The following is a 19,781-nucleotide window of genomic DNA, read 5'->3' as shown; positions in this document are numbered from 1 at the left end:
ACTCTGCTTAGGCACTCCGAGAAACTACTTCAAGTTGTGTATCCTCTGATGCTCAGAGAACTTGGAAACTCTTTCTCTCCTCCCATTCCACGTGCTTTGGTTTCAGTGGCAGTGCTGGGATGGAATATTCTGTGCACAAAGTGTTACTGCAGTGATGCAGTGGTGTTCACCTGGATGAGTGCAATGCAAAGCAGTGGGTGCTGACCTGTGTCACCTGTTGGAGTGAGCTCACCTGCTGCCTTTCCCAGCCCTGGTAGGAAAGCCTCATTCAGAACACTGATGGCCCATTCTGAATATGCCCCACCACTCTTTCTCTGGATGCTGCCTTGAAAACAAAGCCAACAGCCCAACCTGCTGAGTGGTAGCTCATCTCAAACAACTTCTGCATGTTTTAGTTGCAGTGCAGATCGGTTCAACAGCACAAAGCAGGGCAGAAATCCCACATTTGCTTCCAGTGACTTACCTCTGAAATCACCTGATAAGTTTGAGAAAGGGAAACCACTGTTTGAAACAAAAAACAGGAAAGAAACTTCCCACATACTGGAATGGAGATGAAGTAAAAGTGATTTTATTCCACTTCTCAATGACAGTTGTATCATATCTGATAATAAGGCAAGCTACTCAAAGTCCCACAAGACATTATCAGACCACTGAAATAGTATTCAGAAAAACAAAGAGAAGTTCACAGAACAGCCACTTCTTGGGGTCATCACAACCAGTGGCCACATTCTGCCACGTACAAATTATATCAGTGTAAGTGCTGAAGAAATCAACTCATTCCACTGATTAAGAGTGAAGTTTTGTATGGGAGTAATTAAGGACAGGCTGCGCGTCACTGACTTCAATGAAAAACAGAAGCTGGCAGAAAGAAAAGTGAAAAAAAGCACATTAAAAACACAATACCAAGGCACAGAAAATACATGCTGCTTCCAGGCATATGCTTTAACAAGTACAGATTGCTGGGAGGCTTTTTTTTTTCTTTTTTTTTTTCTTTTTTTTTTCTTGAATAATAGGCGTACCACTGCCAGGCATGATTCATTGCTCACGTGCACCTGTACAACTCCCATGCATTTCTGGGTATTCAGTCCAGATTTATGTTACTGCAAGGAGAGTGAGTGTAAGTTGGCATTGCTTGCTCGAAGGTGTAGGAACAATCAAAGCAAATGGAGCCACAGTCACCAAAGATGCCACCATCTGTGTCAACGCTCGCAGCTTGCTCCTCTGAACACGTCATATTTGGGTGATAAAAAGAAATACATTCTTTCCAACAGTTTTCAGCTAATTAAAACTAGTTGTCCCGCTCTACATTTTCGTAAGGTATTGAGAAACTGCAGTAATTTAGAGGGCATCCATTGTGCAGCCTAAGGCTGTTCACTGAGGGGAAACTCAGGATCAGCAAGTCTACGTGAATCAGTGAGTGTAGAAAAGTCTGTCCATCTCCGTGCTGATATATGGACTATTCATAGCAAGACGAGAGGGTGAATTAAAAATAAGACAGGAACAAAGCAGAACACAATGAAACAATGCGACTTGCTACAGGAACAGAGGGATGAGAAAGAACGTCTATTTAAAAAGAGCTTTTGTGAGATAAAAAAAGAAAAACTTCTTATATACATGGAGTTTAAAGAGGAAAATGTGATCAGTGCAACTGTAGTGCAGGTCTGGAGCGGAGTTAAGGGAATTCAGCAAGGAAGGACAACAAAACAAGAGGAAATCAATAAAAATACGGATGCTACGGAACAAAAGTAACTTCTAAGAATGAAGGGATTGAAATCGGTCCCAGGTGGTGAAAAACCCAATGCAAAGACCTAAAGGCTGGGGGTGACAGGAGAAAGCAGCCACCAAGTCAGAGTACACCCACAGCATTACAAACTCACACTGTGGGATAAACCACCAACCCGTTGTTCTGATTCTGTTATGTTGAGTCTATTGTACAGGAATACAAAAACCCTTCACGGCCTGATCCAAAACCCACTGAAGGTGACAGGAGTTCCACCAGCTCCAGCAGGCTGTGCATCAGTGTGCACTAGAAACAGTCAAGACAGGTTGGCTTTGGCTTGGCTCAGCCAGGGAACGTCATGGACCCAGCACACATTTCATGTAAGTGAGAAAGAAAAGGGAGCTGTTAGGGCAAGGTAAGGGTAAAATTAAATTAGGGTAAAATTAAAAAAAAAAAACATCAACACTTCTTTATGCTGAGGTTCTGTATAAATAAATAATTTGGAAAACCTGGTCACGCCATGCTGATTTACTAACTGGGCTATCATTGCGTCCATCAGCAACATGCCTCTGCAGACTTGTAGGGTCAAATCTAACAGTCTGGAAAGATGGGTTTCCTTTTCTTCTTACTTTTCCTCTCCTGAGATTTACATGGTGATGTATTCCAAGTGCAGTCCTGGTCTTCAGATAGCATGCTGCAAGGACACAAAAATACGTTTTGTAAGGGGGAAAAGACAGAGAGTTTGCCTTGTGAGCTTAAATTATTAATTCTACAGATCTAATGGATACATTATTTAGTATCACTTGTACTCTTAAAAAACATCCCTCTAGATTAGTGGTTCAATACTGCTTTGAATCAAAGCAGTGTTTTTAATGGCACCAGGTATCTGTCAGTCTGAACAGAATTTTTCAATGCCTGCTGGGATCTTCCAGTGGCAGGGAACGGGCTCTTACTTTGCTGAAGTCTGTGCCCTGTGCTTTGCTATCAGCACATTGGTCCCTGCAGTCAGACAAGCAGGCTTCAGTGAACCTTGCTTTGCTGTGGAAAGGCTACTAACAGGCTTCATGAAAGAATGGGAGAATGGAGGGACTGGGTGAGAGCAGACCCACAGCATCCTGCCCCTAACAGTGACGTGCTGCAGACGCCTAGAAGTGTGTAAGAAAAGCCCAAATCCTGGAGGATATTTCTCTCTTTATTGCCTTCCAGCTCGGGCAATCTGTAGCTTAGAAATTCTCTGAGGCTGAGATTATATCTGCGTCTTTGCATCTAAGCTTTCTTTCTCAACTTCTCTTGTTGCTGTTTCAAATAATTTGCATGTTTGATGTCTGTTGCAAACAGCAGGAATCAGTTTCACAGCAGCACTGTATGTCACATGAAAAGTATCTTCTAGCTTAAAGCTGCTTTCCCCTGATGTCTCTCGATCTCATTCATAAGAGACATCAAATAACCCCCCTCTACCTTCTTTTGCTGCCTCCAACTGCTTGCCTTTGACTCCCACACTTTCCAAGCCAAAGAGACCATGTTCATTTTGTCTTCCCACATGCAGAGATTTTTTTCATACCTTTCAGATCTTCTCTATTATCTTTTTTTTTTGTCTCCTACATCTTTTTTGAGAAAAGGGCCTCAGAAGCACAGGAACAATTCAGGATGTGGTTCAGAGCTGAGTGTCACCCATCAGTAAGTATTTAATCTCTCAATTCAATTTACTCTCTAGCCAGGCATACTGCAGGCATCACACACAGGCTGTGGCACACAGCACTGCCCAATTTCAGTTTGCTGTTATGTCTCCTCACTGCAGACAAATACAGCCCTTCTCTCACTGCAGTTCTTGATGGACAACATGCCTATGAGCACATATGCACAGTTATACTCAGTGGTGACATAAATACTGGTTTAAGTTACATCTGAGCAAGCAGTGGAAATGTAATTCAGTGCAATGGACTGGCAGGACACGAGTGCAGGAGAAGCTGACGAGATAGGTTAAAAGTTAGAGAAGGGAGTAAGGAGAAATTGGGCCTGGAGTGGAATGGCTGCACAGTGCAGCTTATCACTTGGTGACTGCACTCCATAGCAAGGAACACCCCAGTTTATGTTGATCAAAACAGACAAGTCAGTTCCAGCAATGAAAGTGATGATTTCCCCTTGTCTGCATTCAGGGTTATGACTGCAGAAAGTAGATGATTCTTAAGTGTGGGTGGGCCCTGTTCCGGGCTCTCTGTGTGTGTATGTTTGTTAAAGATAACATGTCAATATTGAGGACAAATGAGGCTCTCCGAGGCAGCAGCACAAGCTCAGAGTTGGCTCTGCACTGAGTAAATCTGTAAAATGGAAAGTCAGGGCTGTTGATTGCATGCAGGCACAGGTGTCTCCTGCTGTTATTCCTGTTTCACCTTGCTTGGCAAATGAGTAAACCAAGGAAAGCAAGTGAGGAAGCTTAAGGCTCCAAGGTAGGAACCTGCTGAAAAGTGAAAGGACCTTCCTCTTCCTGAGCCCATCAGCCCCTGCTGGTCTTTTTTCAGTAGGATGCATAACAGCCCTTTGAGTGTTCCTGTGGTCTGTGACTTGTTACCAGATGCAGGTCCATGATCTCATCACCAGATCCTGGGCAAAGAGAGCTCTGTGGGCAGCTTACTCCAGGTCACTCCCCTTAGCAGGCTATTCAAGTGTCACTGGCAATCACACGCAGGGATGAATTATGAGCATCAAAACTTCTTCTGTCATGCCCCTTCTTATTCATTCCATAATTCATAAGCAACAGATTTGGCTAGAACAGTCCAAATGAACTGCAGGATCATGTATGTCTGACCTTGCTGTCCTACAAGGAAGTATAATCATTAGTGGGAGTGTAATTACTGCTAGGCTTGTTCAAACTGAGAATTTCTTGCACTCTTTCTCCACAGCTTCTACCATTTCTACCCACTGAGTGGGATTTCTCCTGGCTGGGGCTGGTGGGGTTCCAGGGGAACCTTTCTCAGCTCTGCTTAAAGCACAGGACTGAAGTCCCTTTCCAAAGCAGGATGGAACACACCACAGGCTTGAGTACCAAAAAGCAAGAAGAGATCTCAGAAAACAATGGGTGAATTTGTCTAGATTCTTTAACAGGGCACAAGTTCTGTTATTCAGAGGACACCGAGTTTCATCACATTAGACAGTGACCTTACCAAACTAGTCTTCTAGAAATACCATTCACAGTGAACAAATTACTTTCCAGTGAATGCTGAAGGAACTTATTTCCAGATCTGGAAAGATATCTGAGCACTCACTTCCTAACAGTTTCAGTGACAGATGCTCAAGAGTGGCAAAAAAGTTCTTTGGTGGTCAAGGTAAGAGTTTGTACAGACGATGGCATGAGACTGCAATTGTGGTGGTGATGAGCTGCAGGGCACTGCCTCCAAAACTCCCCGACACGTCGGATGCACTGACCCAGATGAGGCTTCAGAAGATGCAGCTGTCAAGGTCACAGCTGTGGGGAATCCTTGGTGCTCCTCTTCAGAACTGGGGTGATTGTGGCCACTCTTGCAGGAGCTGCACTCTGACTGAGGTGAATGCCCATGGGAAAAGGCTTGGACTGCAAGGCACTGGGGTGTACTGACCAACAGCACTGCTTTCTTCTGTGAAGACCAACAGGGGCTTCATGGAGACTTTGTAGAGGGGAGAGCCTGAGCTCCACCATGCAAAGGATGGGCAACTAAACGTTGCACTTGAAAAAGAGCTGAACAGAGAGATTCCCACGATGGGGAAGGCCTGAAGTCTGTGAGTTCTGGCAGGAGAAGGAGAATCCTTTCCAGGATGAGCAGCCAGCCCCTCAAAGCAGGTGAAGAATTCTACTGAAGGAGACGAGTGAGAATAGATGAAGTACCAACACAACTTGGAAACGAGATGGCAAACAACAAGCATGGAGTTGTGGAAGAAGAAGAAAAGGGAGGTATCTTAATGACAATTTTCAGTGGGACTCGTATCCTTTAAGGCTAACAAAAGCCAAAATGAATATCAGTGGGAGCAACTGGACAATATGGTAGTTGGTAAATACATGAGAATGAATCCTGGAAAGGTCAAGTTTGTCACACATACTGGTGAAGTCTAAATTAACTTTCATGTAAAATACGTATGTGTATCATAGAAACATCAAACTGTGCCTCGTGGTAATCAAATAAATCAGTGACAGGGCTGACTCATCCCATTAAGGCCTTTTTGTACCAGTTTGCCAATGTCAAAGCATGTTTATTAAATCAACTAGGTTTACTTTGTGTGAGCAGAGATTACAAAGCGGCTGCATGCAATGATGACAAAAGTACACAGATGTGAGACCACAGCGTGGAGCACACGATGCCATCCATGCCAGTCATATGGCAAACTCAAAGAGACTCAGGTAAGCACAGAGGGTGGAAAGGGCAGCTGAGTGCCCCTACTGACTTATTTTCACATTAGAAAAATAAAGATTGTCACCCCTATCAAATACTTTCTTAGAAACAAGGGATCTCCAAGGGGCTACATGGAGAAGGGAGGTAGGAAAGGGACAGGAAGACCAGGGAGCAAGATGAATCCACCAAAGCTGTCGCTTCAGCCCTCACAAACTGGAAGTACCATTTGGCCAAGACACCTCTATGGAAACTATTCAGTACAAGAAATTACTACCCCAGCAGAATGCTGACGGTTCCCAGGCACCTAAAAATGCTTCTACTTAATGCAGCCATTCTTAAAAATAAAATGAACAATCCTAAAAAGACAAAACTTAAGAAGATAAGTAATAAAGTCATAATATACTGATTTACCACTGCATAATTCCTTGAGGGTAGGATAGAGCTGCCTACAAATACTAGTTAGATGTCAAGTGCTACTTCTAACTTCTTCAGTGGGCACAAAGACTCATTCACGTTCAGCAAACAGGATCTCATTGTTGGGGAAGTGAAATATCAAATGCAGCTGAATGTAGACATTTGAGCCCTAGTTAATGTGAATGCTTCAGCTCAGTGTTTTTTGCCACTCCTCATGCTGCCCTTCTCTCCCTCTACTTGAAAAAAAGCCTGAGCTGCTCCCCTTGTGCTCTCCGTGTTTGGGAAATGATAAGGTGGCAGAAGGGAACCGAGGAATTGACTGCTGCTGTCAATTACAGAACTTGGCACTCCCAGCCTGAACTGACTTGGTTTTAAATCTGTGAGGTCTCAACAAACCCAACGCAGGCTGTACCGAAAAGAGTTTGCAAAATGCAAGGGATAATCATGAATGAAAGTCACTTCTGATTTGGTGGCACCAATATCCTACAGCAACGGCCCCCGGCTCCATTAACTGTTGAGTCCCATAGGGCGCACTGAAGCCTTGCACACGTTTGACCAGCTGCTCCATTCCAGCCCCCTGAGATGTCCGTGTGTCAGTTGAGGTGATCTCTATTTTTAGTTTACACAGCAGTTTGTACAGTGAGCTGGAAAGCCAGGCAAAAAAAGGTTCTCCAACCAAAACAGCCAACAATCAATTGATTTAAATTGGTTATTTTGTTGGAGGGGGCACATTACTGGGAGGAGGAAAGAACACAGCGTTGCACAAAGTTAAGAAAGGATGTCTGAGCTCTAATTACTTTTGTTCTTCTTTGCTAATAAGCTTGCAGTCTGCTTAGCCACTGGGACTCAATTTCTTCACCACCATTACAGCTGTGTGAAGGCAGATCAGCTGCAGTGAGCAAACAACCCGCGCCTGCAGCAGGTCGAGGCAGCACTGCATTGGCAGTAGCTTTACATGTAGTTACAACCACCTTAGCATCAAATGGTAAAATAGTAATTGACTGTTTTCTCCTCCTTATAGTTAAAAAAAAGGTAATGTTGGACAGATTGTGAGACTGAAAATTAACACCTTTGGATGTAATTACCTGAACTCTAGGGGTTTCTAGGTCTTGCAGTGAGGGGTGGGAAAGAAAGAAAGCAACTGCCCCATAATTAAAAAGCCTATGGGAAATGCAAGAGTTTCCAGAATATTCACAGTCGTTTGCACTTAATGACAGAAAACAGCATTTTCTAAATTCCAAAATAAAGTAAAAATTGCTCTTTTGGAAAATGTGTAACAGAGGTGGTTTTGACTGCCTTTGCTTCTTATTCTGAAGCTCTGCATAGACAAGAAGTGCTTGCATTGGAACTGACTGTATTTTGCTTACCGTTGTGAAATGAACTACGCAGTAGATTCCGATGATGACAAGGCCAATGATAATTGATGCAACTGCAACCCACAGTGCATTGCGACCCAGTCTTCTTGATCCTTCTATGTCTCCTTGATTGTAACTGTTTAAAGCCTGTTGAAAAAAAAGAAAAAAGAAAAAGGAAACAGAATTTGTGACTTCATTTAAAAAGAGCCAACCAACACAGGCATCTGTACAGAAACCAATGTCACTGCAGGCAGCAGCAGAAAAGGTGAAACAAGGACATGGAGGAAATCTGGAGAACACATCTGAGTGCCATCTTCACGTGCTAGGAATTCTGATCCTTTGCATTGTTAGAACACTCTGATAATTATTATCATGTACGTTCAGAGGTGCATCAGACATACGGATATTATCTCAACAGCACAAGTTCATCTAGGCAGATGTTTTCCATTCATGACATGGAAAGAGGTGTGATGGGATCCCTCTGATCTTCCAGTCTTCTGTGAGATCAGACCTGGTGTGCTTTGGTTATGAGTAATGTTTTTGGTAGCAAAGAAGAGTGGAGATCTGAGACTGGAAAGCAGGAAATGAAGAAACACTTCTGCTAAGTGAAAGCAGCAAGCACTGTATGGATCAATGTTCCCCCATTTAAAGCCAAACCCTGCCTCTCCTGTAGTGGTAGAAGAGCCTTCATTATCACACAGACCTCTTAGCTAGAGAGGTTTTAAACTTAATCTGAGATTATTCAGACAAATGGTTTTAAAGCAATGGAACTAAACCGAAGGAAAGAAGAGCTCTTCTGTAGAGAGCAAAGACCTTCTAATTCTTTGCCATTGTGTATTTCATAAAAGCTTGGCTGAGATCCTTCAGGGTAAAAATCACCTGAAAGATCTTGATGAGAACAAGGGTGAAAGACCAAAGGTGATTTAATTAAAGTGATTTAATTCTCCTGAAAATGAGTCGCTCCGAAGCACAAGGGATCTTAAAGGTGATGCTGCCAATGAATTCACTGTGGGAGCTGAACCACGTTGGAAGGCTCCATGCACCTCTCTCTCATCAAAGCAAGGTGAGTCACAGCACCAGTGACTTCTGCCATGTGGAAATGTCATCATCTTCAGCTTGGGAAACACAGATGTTGTGACTGTGAGACTTGCCTTACTGCTGTGCAATCCTGCAGTCCGACCCACAGCTGAATGCAAGATTTGACAGCTTGATTCATTAGCTTCCACGTGCTTTCACTCAGATCATAAACACCATGCAGTACAGCACTGAGATTTGCCTCAGAATGGCACTAAGAATGCCAGTCAGGTGCATGACCACCATTTGCTATGTACCTTCAAAAACTTATTTAGCCTTAATGCTGAATTTCATGCTATTTTAATGCTATATAACTTCCATCAGCACATAATCCCAGATCCAGCAGTTGCCTTCTTTGTTCAGATAGTTACCACCGAAAAAATGGAAGCAACTCACTAATTATCCTTCCTCTTTTTCATAGAAAAGCACTGTGGCTACTAAAGTTCATTTTAGACTTCATGGGACACCAAGCACTGTTTGTAGAGCATTTTTTGCCAAGCGGAAAAATAATGACAGACATTATCTCTGTGTGGTCTGTCAATTAGTGAACACAGGAGTTAATGGACTAGCTACATCCTCGCTGTTAGCACTGCAGCAGGATCGCTCTTGCCAAGGCAGTCCCAGAGCAATGAAGCCCATATTCCTAGAATTGCATCTCAAGGATAAGCACAGGTATTTACTATCGTGTCTGAGAAAGAGTGAGCTGCTGATTGCCCTTCAGGAGAGCACTGATAGATTTCTCCTCTTCCTGGCAGCCTACATGCCTAAGCATTTCTCTGTTACAGTTCCCTAAGGAATAGCTCTAATTCCTCTCTTGGCTGCCAAATTTTGTTGGGATTGGCTAATGCAATTCCTGGGGGAAGTGGGAAGAGATGGAAACAATGGGCACAAACACGCAGGATGCCTGCCCAAGGCTTCTTTCCGTACAGTATTGGGCTGGCCTCACATAATTGTTCAGGCAGAACAGTGGCACAGGCATCCCTGGTTCTCCATCTCCATCTGCTTATTGAGCAACCTCTTGTTGAAAGGGTTGGCTGGCACAGATCCTCTCGCACGAGTAACTCCACTGTTCTAACTCACTCTAGACTGTTCTTGTCTACAGAAAAGCTTTCTTAGGTTTTCTCAAAAAAGCCTTTCAGGAAGGTCAATAAATGGAAAACGGTCTGCGTCGGTCATGAGCAGGCTGGCTTATTCTCCTGCACCTGGCAACAGAACATGACTGTGGCTACAGGGAGAAACACTGGAAAAGCATCACTGACACCCCAGCCATGACTTTGCTTCCACCAAAGCCCACCAAAGGAAAAGCTTCCCATGACCACCAGTGGTCCTGCAAACACTCAAGTCCCCGTACATGTGGTCTCAAAGTAAGGCCAGAGTTGTAAGGAAGACGGGGCAGCATAAGCTTGCAGTTCTGTGTTATTTTGCTAATGTATTTAGGAAGCCTGGAGAACACCCGCGTGATTCCTGCAGGTGCTTCATAAATAATTCACCCTCTGCAGTTTAATAAGTAATGTCATTTTAATAGAAACCCGCGACAAAGAGCAGGAAAACAGCATTAAAGACAAAAAAAGAGGATTTGGGAGAGACAGGAAGGAGACGAAAGCTTCTTTATTAAGAGGCTTAAATGAAATGGTGCCATTTAGACAGCTTCCAAGAAGAAAAAAAAAGGAAAAAAAAGAGGCTTTGGGCTAAAGCTTGAAATTAACTTCCATCTACTTCAAAGGATCCTCAGATTGAGCCTTCAGTTTTCAACATGACAGGCAACACTAACTGTCACAGCTGTCAACGTTCCATGTGTGATTATTTCCAGTGACTGCAGTGTGTGCAGCACACAGCATCTGTGTGTGATGTTTGCTCTGTCCGACTTCTCCCATGAATTTCAGCCACTGTCAGCCTGATACCAGACAGTTTCTCGAGGAGCTCCCACCTCACTCTGTGTAGCCAGGGACTAAACTAAAGCCACAGCTCTGCAGCTGCCCACTGAGCAATCGCAGTGACTGACACCAGCCTCATGTGCCCTGATCAGAAATGAGGCAAATTCTCACATGAACAGAAAGGTGCTGAATGAGCTCTGAACCACGAATCCCCTTTCAATGCGCGTTTTCTTCTCCGCGCTGCCACAAGACTGCTGACGGTAGAAGCAGAAGTGGTACAGAAATCCTTCCCCCCATCTCTTAAAACTCTGGGCAGACCAGACGGAGGTGCCCTGATCAATATTTTCTGTGCTACTGCAAAAGCCAGACTGTCACAAATCTTATTTGACTGTGCCTGGAAATGAGACACTCACCCTAACTCAGACCAAAGGAGAACTGGATGTGCTGGCTCAGCGTGACTCCTCGCTGCAAACAACAAGCAGAGAAGGAGAAAGAAGAGGGACCTGGGGGGGACAACTCAGAGACAGCATAGTTTGTTCTGCAGGTTGTACAGTTCTGTGCAAACGCTGCACTTCTGTCACTCTGGGGACAAGTTGAAAGTGTTATGGGACGGGAAAGCTGTTCCATTTTGCAGAGATGAGAACAATATGAACGTGCTTAAGAACAGCTGAGGAGCCTTGCTTAATCCCCATCCAAGTAGGTAGCAATGTTCTGTAAGCTATTAGGTGTCCATGTACCTAAAAGGCACTTATAAAAGCCACCCAGAATCAGATGACCAGTCTGCCACACAAATCTTTGAAATAAGGACAACTGGAGGTGCTGTACAGAGTAAGGCCAACAAGGGTCATGGAACTACCAGTCACAGTGATGGCAGAGAGCAAGAAAAGTTTATCATCACAACAGGGAGGACCTGGGAAAGGTCCAAAAATCAAGTCACCCAAGACCTGGAATGGGAAGATTTGTACCCCTAAAGGTGAGAAAAGAGTGAGAAAAGCAGTGCTGTAAGTGGGGCAACAGAAGAGACCAAAGACGAATCTGTCATTTAATTCGGGGGTGTGTTGGAGCCCAGACTCTACTTTTAGCACGAATGCTATTTTCATTGTCTGAATTGAGAACGCTTAAGGAGGACAGACACATACAAACAGGGTGCTGAAAGGGGCATGCCCCTCTGCATGCCAAAGGGACTTTTCCATCCCTTGGGTTCATCTTAGGCAGTGGAAATTGGTACAGAGAATTCTGCTTTTGTGTGTCCAGACCTCTTCTGACACAAGATCTCAGGCAAACTATACAAATTATAGTAAGAAAAGAAGAAAACTGCTCTTGTATCTCAGCATCAACACGTAGCAACTCAAGGAAATGTGCTCAGAGAGAGGGGGATGCAGGTCCCAGCAGAGCAGTGACTAAAAGCAGAACCTGGAGCAGAGGTGAATGGAGCAGATACAGGTTGCAGCCCCAAAAGGAAGGCGATGGGGCTGTGGAAAACAAGCCAGACATGTTATTTTCATGGAGAAGATGGAGAAGAATCATGTTGAAACAGAAGGCATCCGCACGCAGTGGAACTAATCAGTTGAGTTTTAGGTTCCCCTCCTTTAAAGGAGTCGCACAGCTGTGACCTGCACAGATTGTTTCACACTCAGGAAGTGCTCTTCCCACCTCGGTTTCTATACATCCCACACAGTCACTTCAGCCTGACTCCCAAAGCCTGCGTGAACTTCAGCTGGGACGTGGGCAGACGTTCCTCCATATGGGGTGCAAAAGTCCTTAGAGGCCAAACTCTGCCCTCAGCATTTAACTTCTGAACAGCCCCAAAGTGAAAGCACTGTCATGGTGAACAGATCCCACAGCCCCAGATCATCACCTCTCAATGCTTTAAACAGCACCTGCAGTGCCCACTGACTGAAGAGGTGCTGGGTACCAAACCTGGGGCATTTATCCTCAAATCAAAGAAAAGAGTGTGGTGTGTAATTAGTAATAGAGAAAAAATTTAAAAAGACAGCTAATACTTTTCTTTTCTGAACAAAAAGGATCATGAAGATGGCTTGGAATGGCTGCTTTAGGTTACTTCAGTGTATATTCCAACATCAGGGTATGATTGTGATCAATCTTAGCAGTGTTAGCAGAGTTTGCTTTAGTATACTTTGGAGATGGGCAAGTATTCTAACAGCTAATTGCAAAAAGACACAGCAATATTTTCGCTTACCTTTTCAACCTGGCTGTCAGAGAAAAGGAGGAAAATACACATGTTTTAAAACCTTCCCACCTCCTAAACGACAGAAATACATTGCAGCATGCATAGCATTACCCTGATCGTACGTCCTATCAGAAAACTCTGGACCTGACTCTGCAACTTTCAGCCTGGAGAAGAGGATTCTATCAGCCCTTCCTGTTTTAACGGGATCGCTGCATCATTAAGGCTATGCAAATGGGTTACGACATGGAGGAGTAAGCCCGTTCTCTGAGCGTTCCCAAAGAACATAAAGCTTTTTTGCCGACGATCTCAAATCACGCCTGTTTCATCTGCTTTTCCTGCAGACAAATTCAGCACCGTGCAGAAGAGGCTGTTCACTGCCAAAAAGTGACACTATCAGACTCGATCAGCTGAAGCAAACAGCTCCTAACTGATGTGCAGACTTGATTTCTGCTCCCCGGCTGCCGCTTTCCCAGTCTGTAAGTCCAATTCAGCATGCGAGTCAGTCGATGCAACAGATCTCATTAACTGGGATAAACTTCCCTCCTTCACCCAGCCTGAAACTGAAAACTCGCCTCGAATTGTCTTTCCCTCCGCGTTTGTCATCTGATAAAGCTTTCTGAGGCGGTTACCTGCTAGGACAGTGCTACGGACCCCCTGGCTGATGCTCTCTGCCCCACTGACTCCGATGCCGGCTCCTCCGCTCCCACTCTGCCCCCTTCCAGCAGATGGGAACGGGCGGGAGCCAAGAGCCGCGGATCGCCCTACTCGCACCCGCAGCCCCAAGCCAGGGGTCGCGCATTCAGAGCCGCCCTCGCCCTCCACGGTGAGACTCACCATGACGGCGAAGACGAAGGCTACGATGTTGATGGGATACGCGGGGCAAAAACAAGCGAGGATGCTGAGGAGCAGGTAGTTCTTCGGCCGCGGTTGCGGCGGACCGTCGGGGAGTTCATCTTCGATGTTTGTCTCGGGGCTGTTGTCCAAAGCCCTCTTGATGTCGGTGCCGGCGGGGAGCGAGGACATGAGGCTGCGGCACGGCAGGCGGGCGGCTCGGAAAGCCCAGCGCCGCGTACCGGGCAGGCGTGACCCCACGGCGGCACCCAGCCAAGGGAGCCGCCCGGAGCGGCGCTGAGCGGCGCTTCCCGGATCGGCCACTAGGGGGCGCTGCTCGCGGGTGGCTCCTCTACTGCGAAGCGCTGCAACGCGTCCAAGGAATGGGGGGGGAAAAAAAAGGAGGATGAAACGAAAAGCCGCGCGCTGCAACCCGGGCTTTTCCTGGCCTTTGCTTAAGTGCCTTTTAACTGCGCCTGCAACACTCCCCTGGATACACCCTTGAATTCAGTGAGCTCCGGCAGCCAATGGCATCAAAGCTGCAAAGGCATTTCCTTTGGTCTGGGCTGAGGTTGCCAACTGACCCCAAGTGACATGCTAGACTTAGCGAAAATATTAAAGATTGGCTGCAAATCATCTACTTAAAGAGTTTGGAGGCTCGGGCCCGGACTATTTTGGCCAATTTTTAGCAAGAGATGCAGTCCTTACTGAGCATTACATCTGTATGATGGAATTCTCTTTGGGGGATGCATGAGGGAGAGCAAGAAAACCAACGTGTTTAGTTCCAAAACCCAGGATATGGGAGAAAAAAAAGCAATAATAACCAATAAAAACATGCAAACAACAAAACCAAACACAAATTAAGCAAATAAAGTTCTTCTTCCATGACGGTTTTGAAGTTAGTGAGGAGAAGCATGACAGCCTGCGTTCAGAAAGGAACGGGCTCCAACCGTGCCATATACCATAAGAAAACAAGCTTTATAACACTCACTTTATAATAATAATGGAGCAAAATGGAGGGACCTTTGAGGCTGAACGGTGTCTATGTCTGGCTTTTCCTGAGAGCACTTCATTCATTGCAGTTACAGCAAACAGGAGATGTGCACAGGGCTTTATGAATGAGCCACCTTTAGCACTGGGAGTTCTGCAGCTGTCTCAAATGGAGCCATTGCTTCCTGTTTGCAGATGTCATCCTACAAGACATGATGCTGTCAACACAATAAAGACCTGTGTGAGTGCAATATTTTTTACTTCCATAGGCACTGATCATCTCTCAGGCTGCACTCCTGGAATATAAGACAGAATGAGAACCTACTGATCTATAAACATGATGAAAGAAAGGATTTTATGTCTTTAGGAAGCAGTAAGAAATGCCAAGGTTACATCTGCTTGCCAATTCACCCATTAGTGCTCGGGCATGGGCTTTTTGGAGCTGTAAAACCTCTGATATGTTCTCAGGGGACTTTAAACACACACCAGACAAGCTCAGGAGATGCAGTTTGTATCACACTGCACAGTTGCTTTTAGAATTGATTTCAGTAGGGATGGGGAACATGGACTCACCTTCTGCAAGACACGTGGAGCTACGGGAGATGTCAGACATTCAGGGCAATTTGTGATAATGACAGCTCAGTAAGAGGTTTGTGAGATGGAGGCTCTGCCATAAGGCAGTCATTGCAGCTGAATTTAGTGGTTTGAGAAGATGGGTTGAAATGCAAGAAATATATTGTGTTGGGACAATACTGCTTACATTTTAAATGGCACTGACTTGTGGGTAAAGGAAAAAAAAAGAATGTTCAGACAATAGTATGGCTTCATGTACTGCACTGAGACGATGGTTAATCTCCAAGAACCTGGGGAAGATTCTTACCTCAAAGGGAAGATGAGCACAGTTGATCCGTATGGCAGCAGAGCTGGTGAGGTCCAACAGCCTCACTTCAGGTCATGGCTTCCGTGCTCACTACGTCAAAGATGAGTACATTGCTCTTTTCTGACTGCTCTGAACAAAAAGAGACTGAAAGTTTTTAAGGGGGAGCAGAGAAACAGTAACCCAACAGTACTGCAAGTAGTGTCCTTCTAAGCAAACACAGAATCATAGAATGGCTTGAGTTGGAAGGGACCTCAAGGATCATCAAGCTCCAAGCCCCTGCCACAGGCAGGGCCACCAACCTCCAGATCTGGCACTGGAGCAGTTTGCCCAGGGCCCCCATCCAACCTTGCCTTCAACAGTTTGATATTTCTCAATATGATCACATGGCTGCCCATCATTGCCTCTCTTTTTAACTGTTCTGGACAACCAGGCAGAAAGAAAGACCGTAAGAATGAACAAAGGAGTGCTGTGAACAACACTTCCTATTTTTTTCCCTAAGAAAGTGTTCTCTGGCTAGACTGTGGGCTCAAGCCATTCTGAGAAGAGCAGACAAGATGTTCCCAGAAGCCTTCCTCCACTTTTCTCCACTCAAAAGATGGTTTGGGGATAGGAGGTCACAGCAAGAGTCAATGGCCACGCAGGGCTCCGTGCTGAGTTCTACTTCTCTGAAGAAAAAGTTCTAAGCATCTTCCAACGTTTAGCCACGTTATTCTTCTCAAGAGTAGAATAAAACTATAAACCCAGGAGACTGGAAACTATGTAGCTCATTTTCAACGTCTAAAATTCCCATGCTTTATCCACGACTCAGCAGTTTAAAATTCTTCATATGATTTCATGATAATAAAAAACATCCTTGCTTTACAAGTGGAACGAGCAAACCTCCAGGGATTGAAGCTTTTCATACACAGCGGGGTTGGTACTTCTGCCATGTGGACGAATGCTTCCCCTTCTCTCAACAGGCAGAGATGGGGCACATAGAAGTGGACTGAAGCCTCCCATAGCCCAAAAAGCTCCTCTTAATAACAACACATGCAGTAGTAACCTTCTACAGGGAAAACCAATCCCCCTTCTCCCTTCTCTTGCTTGTTTTTTTTTCTTTTCTTTTTGAGAAATACGAGTTTTGTATCTGGTCACTCTAGCTTTCATTTGTAAAACGCTGTGCATAATGACTGTGCCCCTGACAAGTAGGTGGGAACGTCCCTTCTCACTTGCTGTTCATTCTCATGACTGTTGGACCACATAGCAAGACTTCACAAACTCGTAGACCAAGCAGTACTGAGGAGTACAGGATGATTATGGTCTCAAAAAGAAATGAAGTTTTGTAACGCACTGCGTTGACCCCAACACAGCTGTGCCATGAAGGTTAATAGCAGGCCCCAGAGGCGGCCATTAAGCTTTTGGTTTTAGGTGTTTTGGTATCATCCAGGTGCTTCTCCAGTGGTAATCATGGGATCATACACTCATAAAGGTTGGGAAATACCACTAAGACCATCCAGCCCAACCATCAGCTCATCACCAGCATGCCACTGAACCACGTCACTCATGTCCCAAGGGTGAGCACAGTCTGGGAGATGGGAAAAAAAAGCAATGGGATTTGGGAAACTGGGAGAGATGGTAGGGGAGGAAGGGAGAGGGAGGAAGGATGAGTCAAGGAGCTCAGTGGGGAGCGGGTCTGGGGCAGCTGGCTGGCTGGGTTTTGACTACTGGCCTTGGGACTTAATGGCCAAGCACCCCAATATCCTCATGGGAACAGCTCAGGTAATGTTTGTATAGCAGAGCTTGCAGACAGAATGGTTTGCACAGACATGCTCAATGCACAAAACTGACTAAAACATGAATAGAAACAAGGAGGGAAAGATCTGGGAGGCTGCTTCATTCCCTTAACTGGTACCTGTGGTTCCATTCAAAATAAACACTGGGATCAAACTCTCTGCTGACCTTACGCAAAGGAAATTGTTGCAATAAGCCACAAAGACATTCCTGGCTCTGAAATAAGTTTCTCAATGGACAAATCACAGAATGCTCAAACCATTCAGGCAGGCAGAGTGAGTTAATGACAAACTAATATTCCTTTACCTCGGAATCTGAAACTAACCTTTAAAGGGCCCTTGAATTCCAGTTGATTTGCTGGGAGTCTAGCAGGGGTGTTATTAATTTATGAGGTTGAATCAGATAGGCACAGTTAATTGGTTTTCATACATATTAAATATTCAAACAGTTTTACTTTTCCTCAGTCAGGGAGCTGCTATGTTATTTAACTGAATCCTGTAGCCAAATGCTACAGATTAATTTTGGTGGTGATTTCTCATCACCACAGTAGTAGGTGAGCTTACAAAGAAGACTCATTTGAAAATGACCTCTTTTCCATGAGAGAGTGTCAATACCTGTACATGGCACAAGGTGTTGGATCTAGCCTTTGCCATAAGTAAATGAGAACATTCAGGAATCAAAGACCAGAATCCCATTGGCTTCCCTTTTGGCCAGCTTGCACATATATAGATACTACTCTGCACTTCAAAATTAATTCAGACCTGTCCCTCAGACTGTTCACATCGCTGTCATTACAGTGATGAGAATTCCTTCTGCTGTTGTATTTTTGTGGGTACAACTGAGTCAGCAGCGCCCGTGGGGCTGATGCATTACTCCACCCCTGGGACTGGTTTGTGCCCATACTCTAAGAGGTGTCAGGAGAGAAATGCTCTTCTTAAACATAACTTTCCTATTTCATCCTTGCAGCTCTTATTTTTTCACTCTGGACTGTGGCTTTGCAAACATCAAAAGTCCCCGATGAGCTGTTGCTTTGGTAAATTATTAACAGTAAATTAATGTGTGATCAGGGAAACGTCCAGATTAAAAAATCAGAGACTTTTTCCATTCACTGTTACATTTCTGAAGTACCATCATCATTTGAAGCCAACAATTAAGTTGAGTGATCAAACCCGCTCGTGCTTAAACACATGTGAAGACCTCTCTGTGTATCTGTCACAACCTATTTCTTTCCACCCCATCTCCTGGCTTCTGACCTGCCTCATTTAGTCACACATCAGCATCAAAGGATCTGTTCCCACAGCTCAGACAGCGATGGGTGTCTGCTCAGTGCTGTGGGTGACCTGCTTTGTGCTGCGAGGAGCCCTTATTTTATCCCATGGTCCCATTTTCCTAGAAACAGTTCGTGTTCTTGGAAGTTTTTCTGCTTGTGATTGGCAAGGCAATCTGTTGGAGCAGCGCCCTCGAGGCACGGAATTAACAGGATCTCTCTTACATCACCTTCAACATCCCGAAGCAGAGCAGCAAAGCTCACCTACGTTTGACTTCTTTTAGAATCCACCAGATAGATTCTAACAGCCCAACAAAGAGTTTGCATGTCTTAGGATTAAATACAGGGGAGATGAACCACAGACAGGAATTTTATAGGTCACCTGTAAAGCATGTTTTGAATCCATCACTAAACTCATAAGTGTTCTTAGCAGAACTCAAGCAAAGCTCCAACTCTGGTATTTGTATTACCAAAGAAATTGCAGTGGTGATTTGCTGTCTAATTCTTACTAGCAAATAAGAGGAAAATGATGTTTTGAACAATTTTCATACGTTCTGATGTTTATGAAAGCGTTGTAGCATTATTTAATGCTGCTTCATCTCAACCTGCTAAATAGGGCATTTTGCAATGAATTTAATTAGTTCTCATTCACCACAGAGTGAATCTGGGACTCCTTCACAGACTTCTGTGAATCAGCTCTGGCTTCACACAGGAACAAACTAGAGCAAGACTTGGCTGGAAGAGTTGTTCTGAGGCCAGTAGCATCATTGACAAATAGAGCAGGGTTTGAACAAAAAGGCTAAATGCACCCATTAGGGACAGTTTGGATCTGGATTCAGATATGAATTTGTGGGATAAGCTGGATACTAATTGTTTTATAAATTATTAATATGCTTAGCACTTTTCCATTGTGTAGCATCCCCATAGGACCATCTCTCCACACACACATACACACATTCTCTCCTTTCATTAAAGATTCCCAAATACTGTAATTAATTCCCTCTCCTCTCCTCTCCTCTCCTCTCCTCTCCTCTCCTCTCCTCTCCTCTCCTCT

General features: G+C 44.7%; 1 protein-coding gene and 1 long non-coding RNA gene across 2 annotated transcripts in view; both read right to left on the bottom strand.

The window, feature by feature from the left end:
• Positions 1-652: 652 nt before the first annotated feature.
• On the bottom strand, positions 653-14,041 carry TMEM233 (transmembrane protein 233). The gene is made up of 3 exons (XM_042829240.1): positions 13,824-14,041; positions 7,863-7,997; positions 653-2,414 (listed from the first exon to the last, which is right to left on the bottom strand). Exons 1-3 carry the CDS (start codon positions 14,010-14,012, stop codon positions 2,403-2,405), a joined length of 336 nt encoding a protein of 111 aa, XP_042685174.1. The 5' UTR covers positions 14,013-14,041; the 3' UTR covers positions 653-2,402.
• An 83-nt stretch (positions 14,042-14,124) lies between these two features.
• LOC122165682 overlaps positions 14,125-19,781 on the bottom strand; it is an 8,340-nt gene continuing 2,683 nt past the window's right edge. Inside the window, exons 3-5 of the long non-coding RNA XR_006170575.1 lie at positions 15,691-15,819; positions 14,812-15,028; positions 14,125-14,185 (exon numbers count right to left, since the gene is read on the bottom strand). This is a non-coding gene — a long non-coding RNA (uncharacterized LOC122165682). The remainder of the gene's footprint in view (positions 14,186-14,811; positions 15,029-15,690; positions 15,820-19,781) is intronic.

This window comes from Centrocercus urophasianus, unplaced genomic scaffold (genome assembly GCF_019232065.1).
Source record: "Centrocercus urophasianus isolate 14NV4802_14NV808 unplaced genomic scaffold, USGS_Curo_1.0 seq_30, whole genome shotgun sequence".
In the NCBI taxonomy this organism is placed as follows: domain Eukaryota; kingdom Metazoa; phylum Chordata; class Aves; order Galliformes; family Phasianidae; genus Centrocercus; species Centrocercus urophasianus.
Note: the sequence above shows the minus strand (reverse complement) of the source record. Positions and strands in the feature narration are given on the sequence as shown.

What these genes read in the sequence shown, in the direction of transcription:
- TMEM233 (XM_042829240.1), bottom strand. Translation starts at nt 14,012, where the DNA reads ATGTCCTCGCTCCCCGCCGGCACCGACATCAAGAGGGCTTTGGACAAC. An exon ending in CCTTCGTCTTCGCCGTCATG is followed by an intron (nt 7,998 to 13,823) that starts GTGAGTCTCACC and finishes TTTTTTCAACAG; the next exon opens with GCTTTAAACAGTTACAATCA.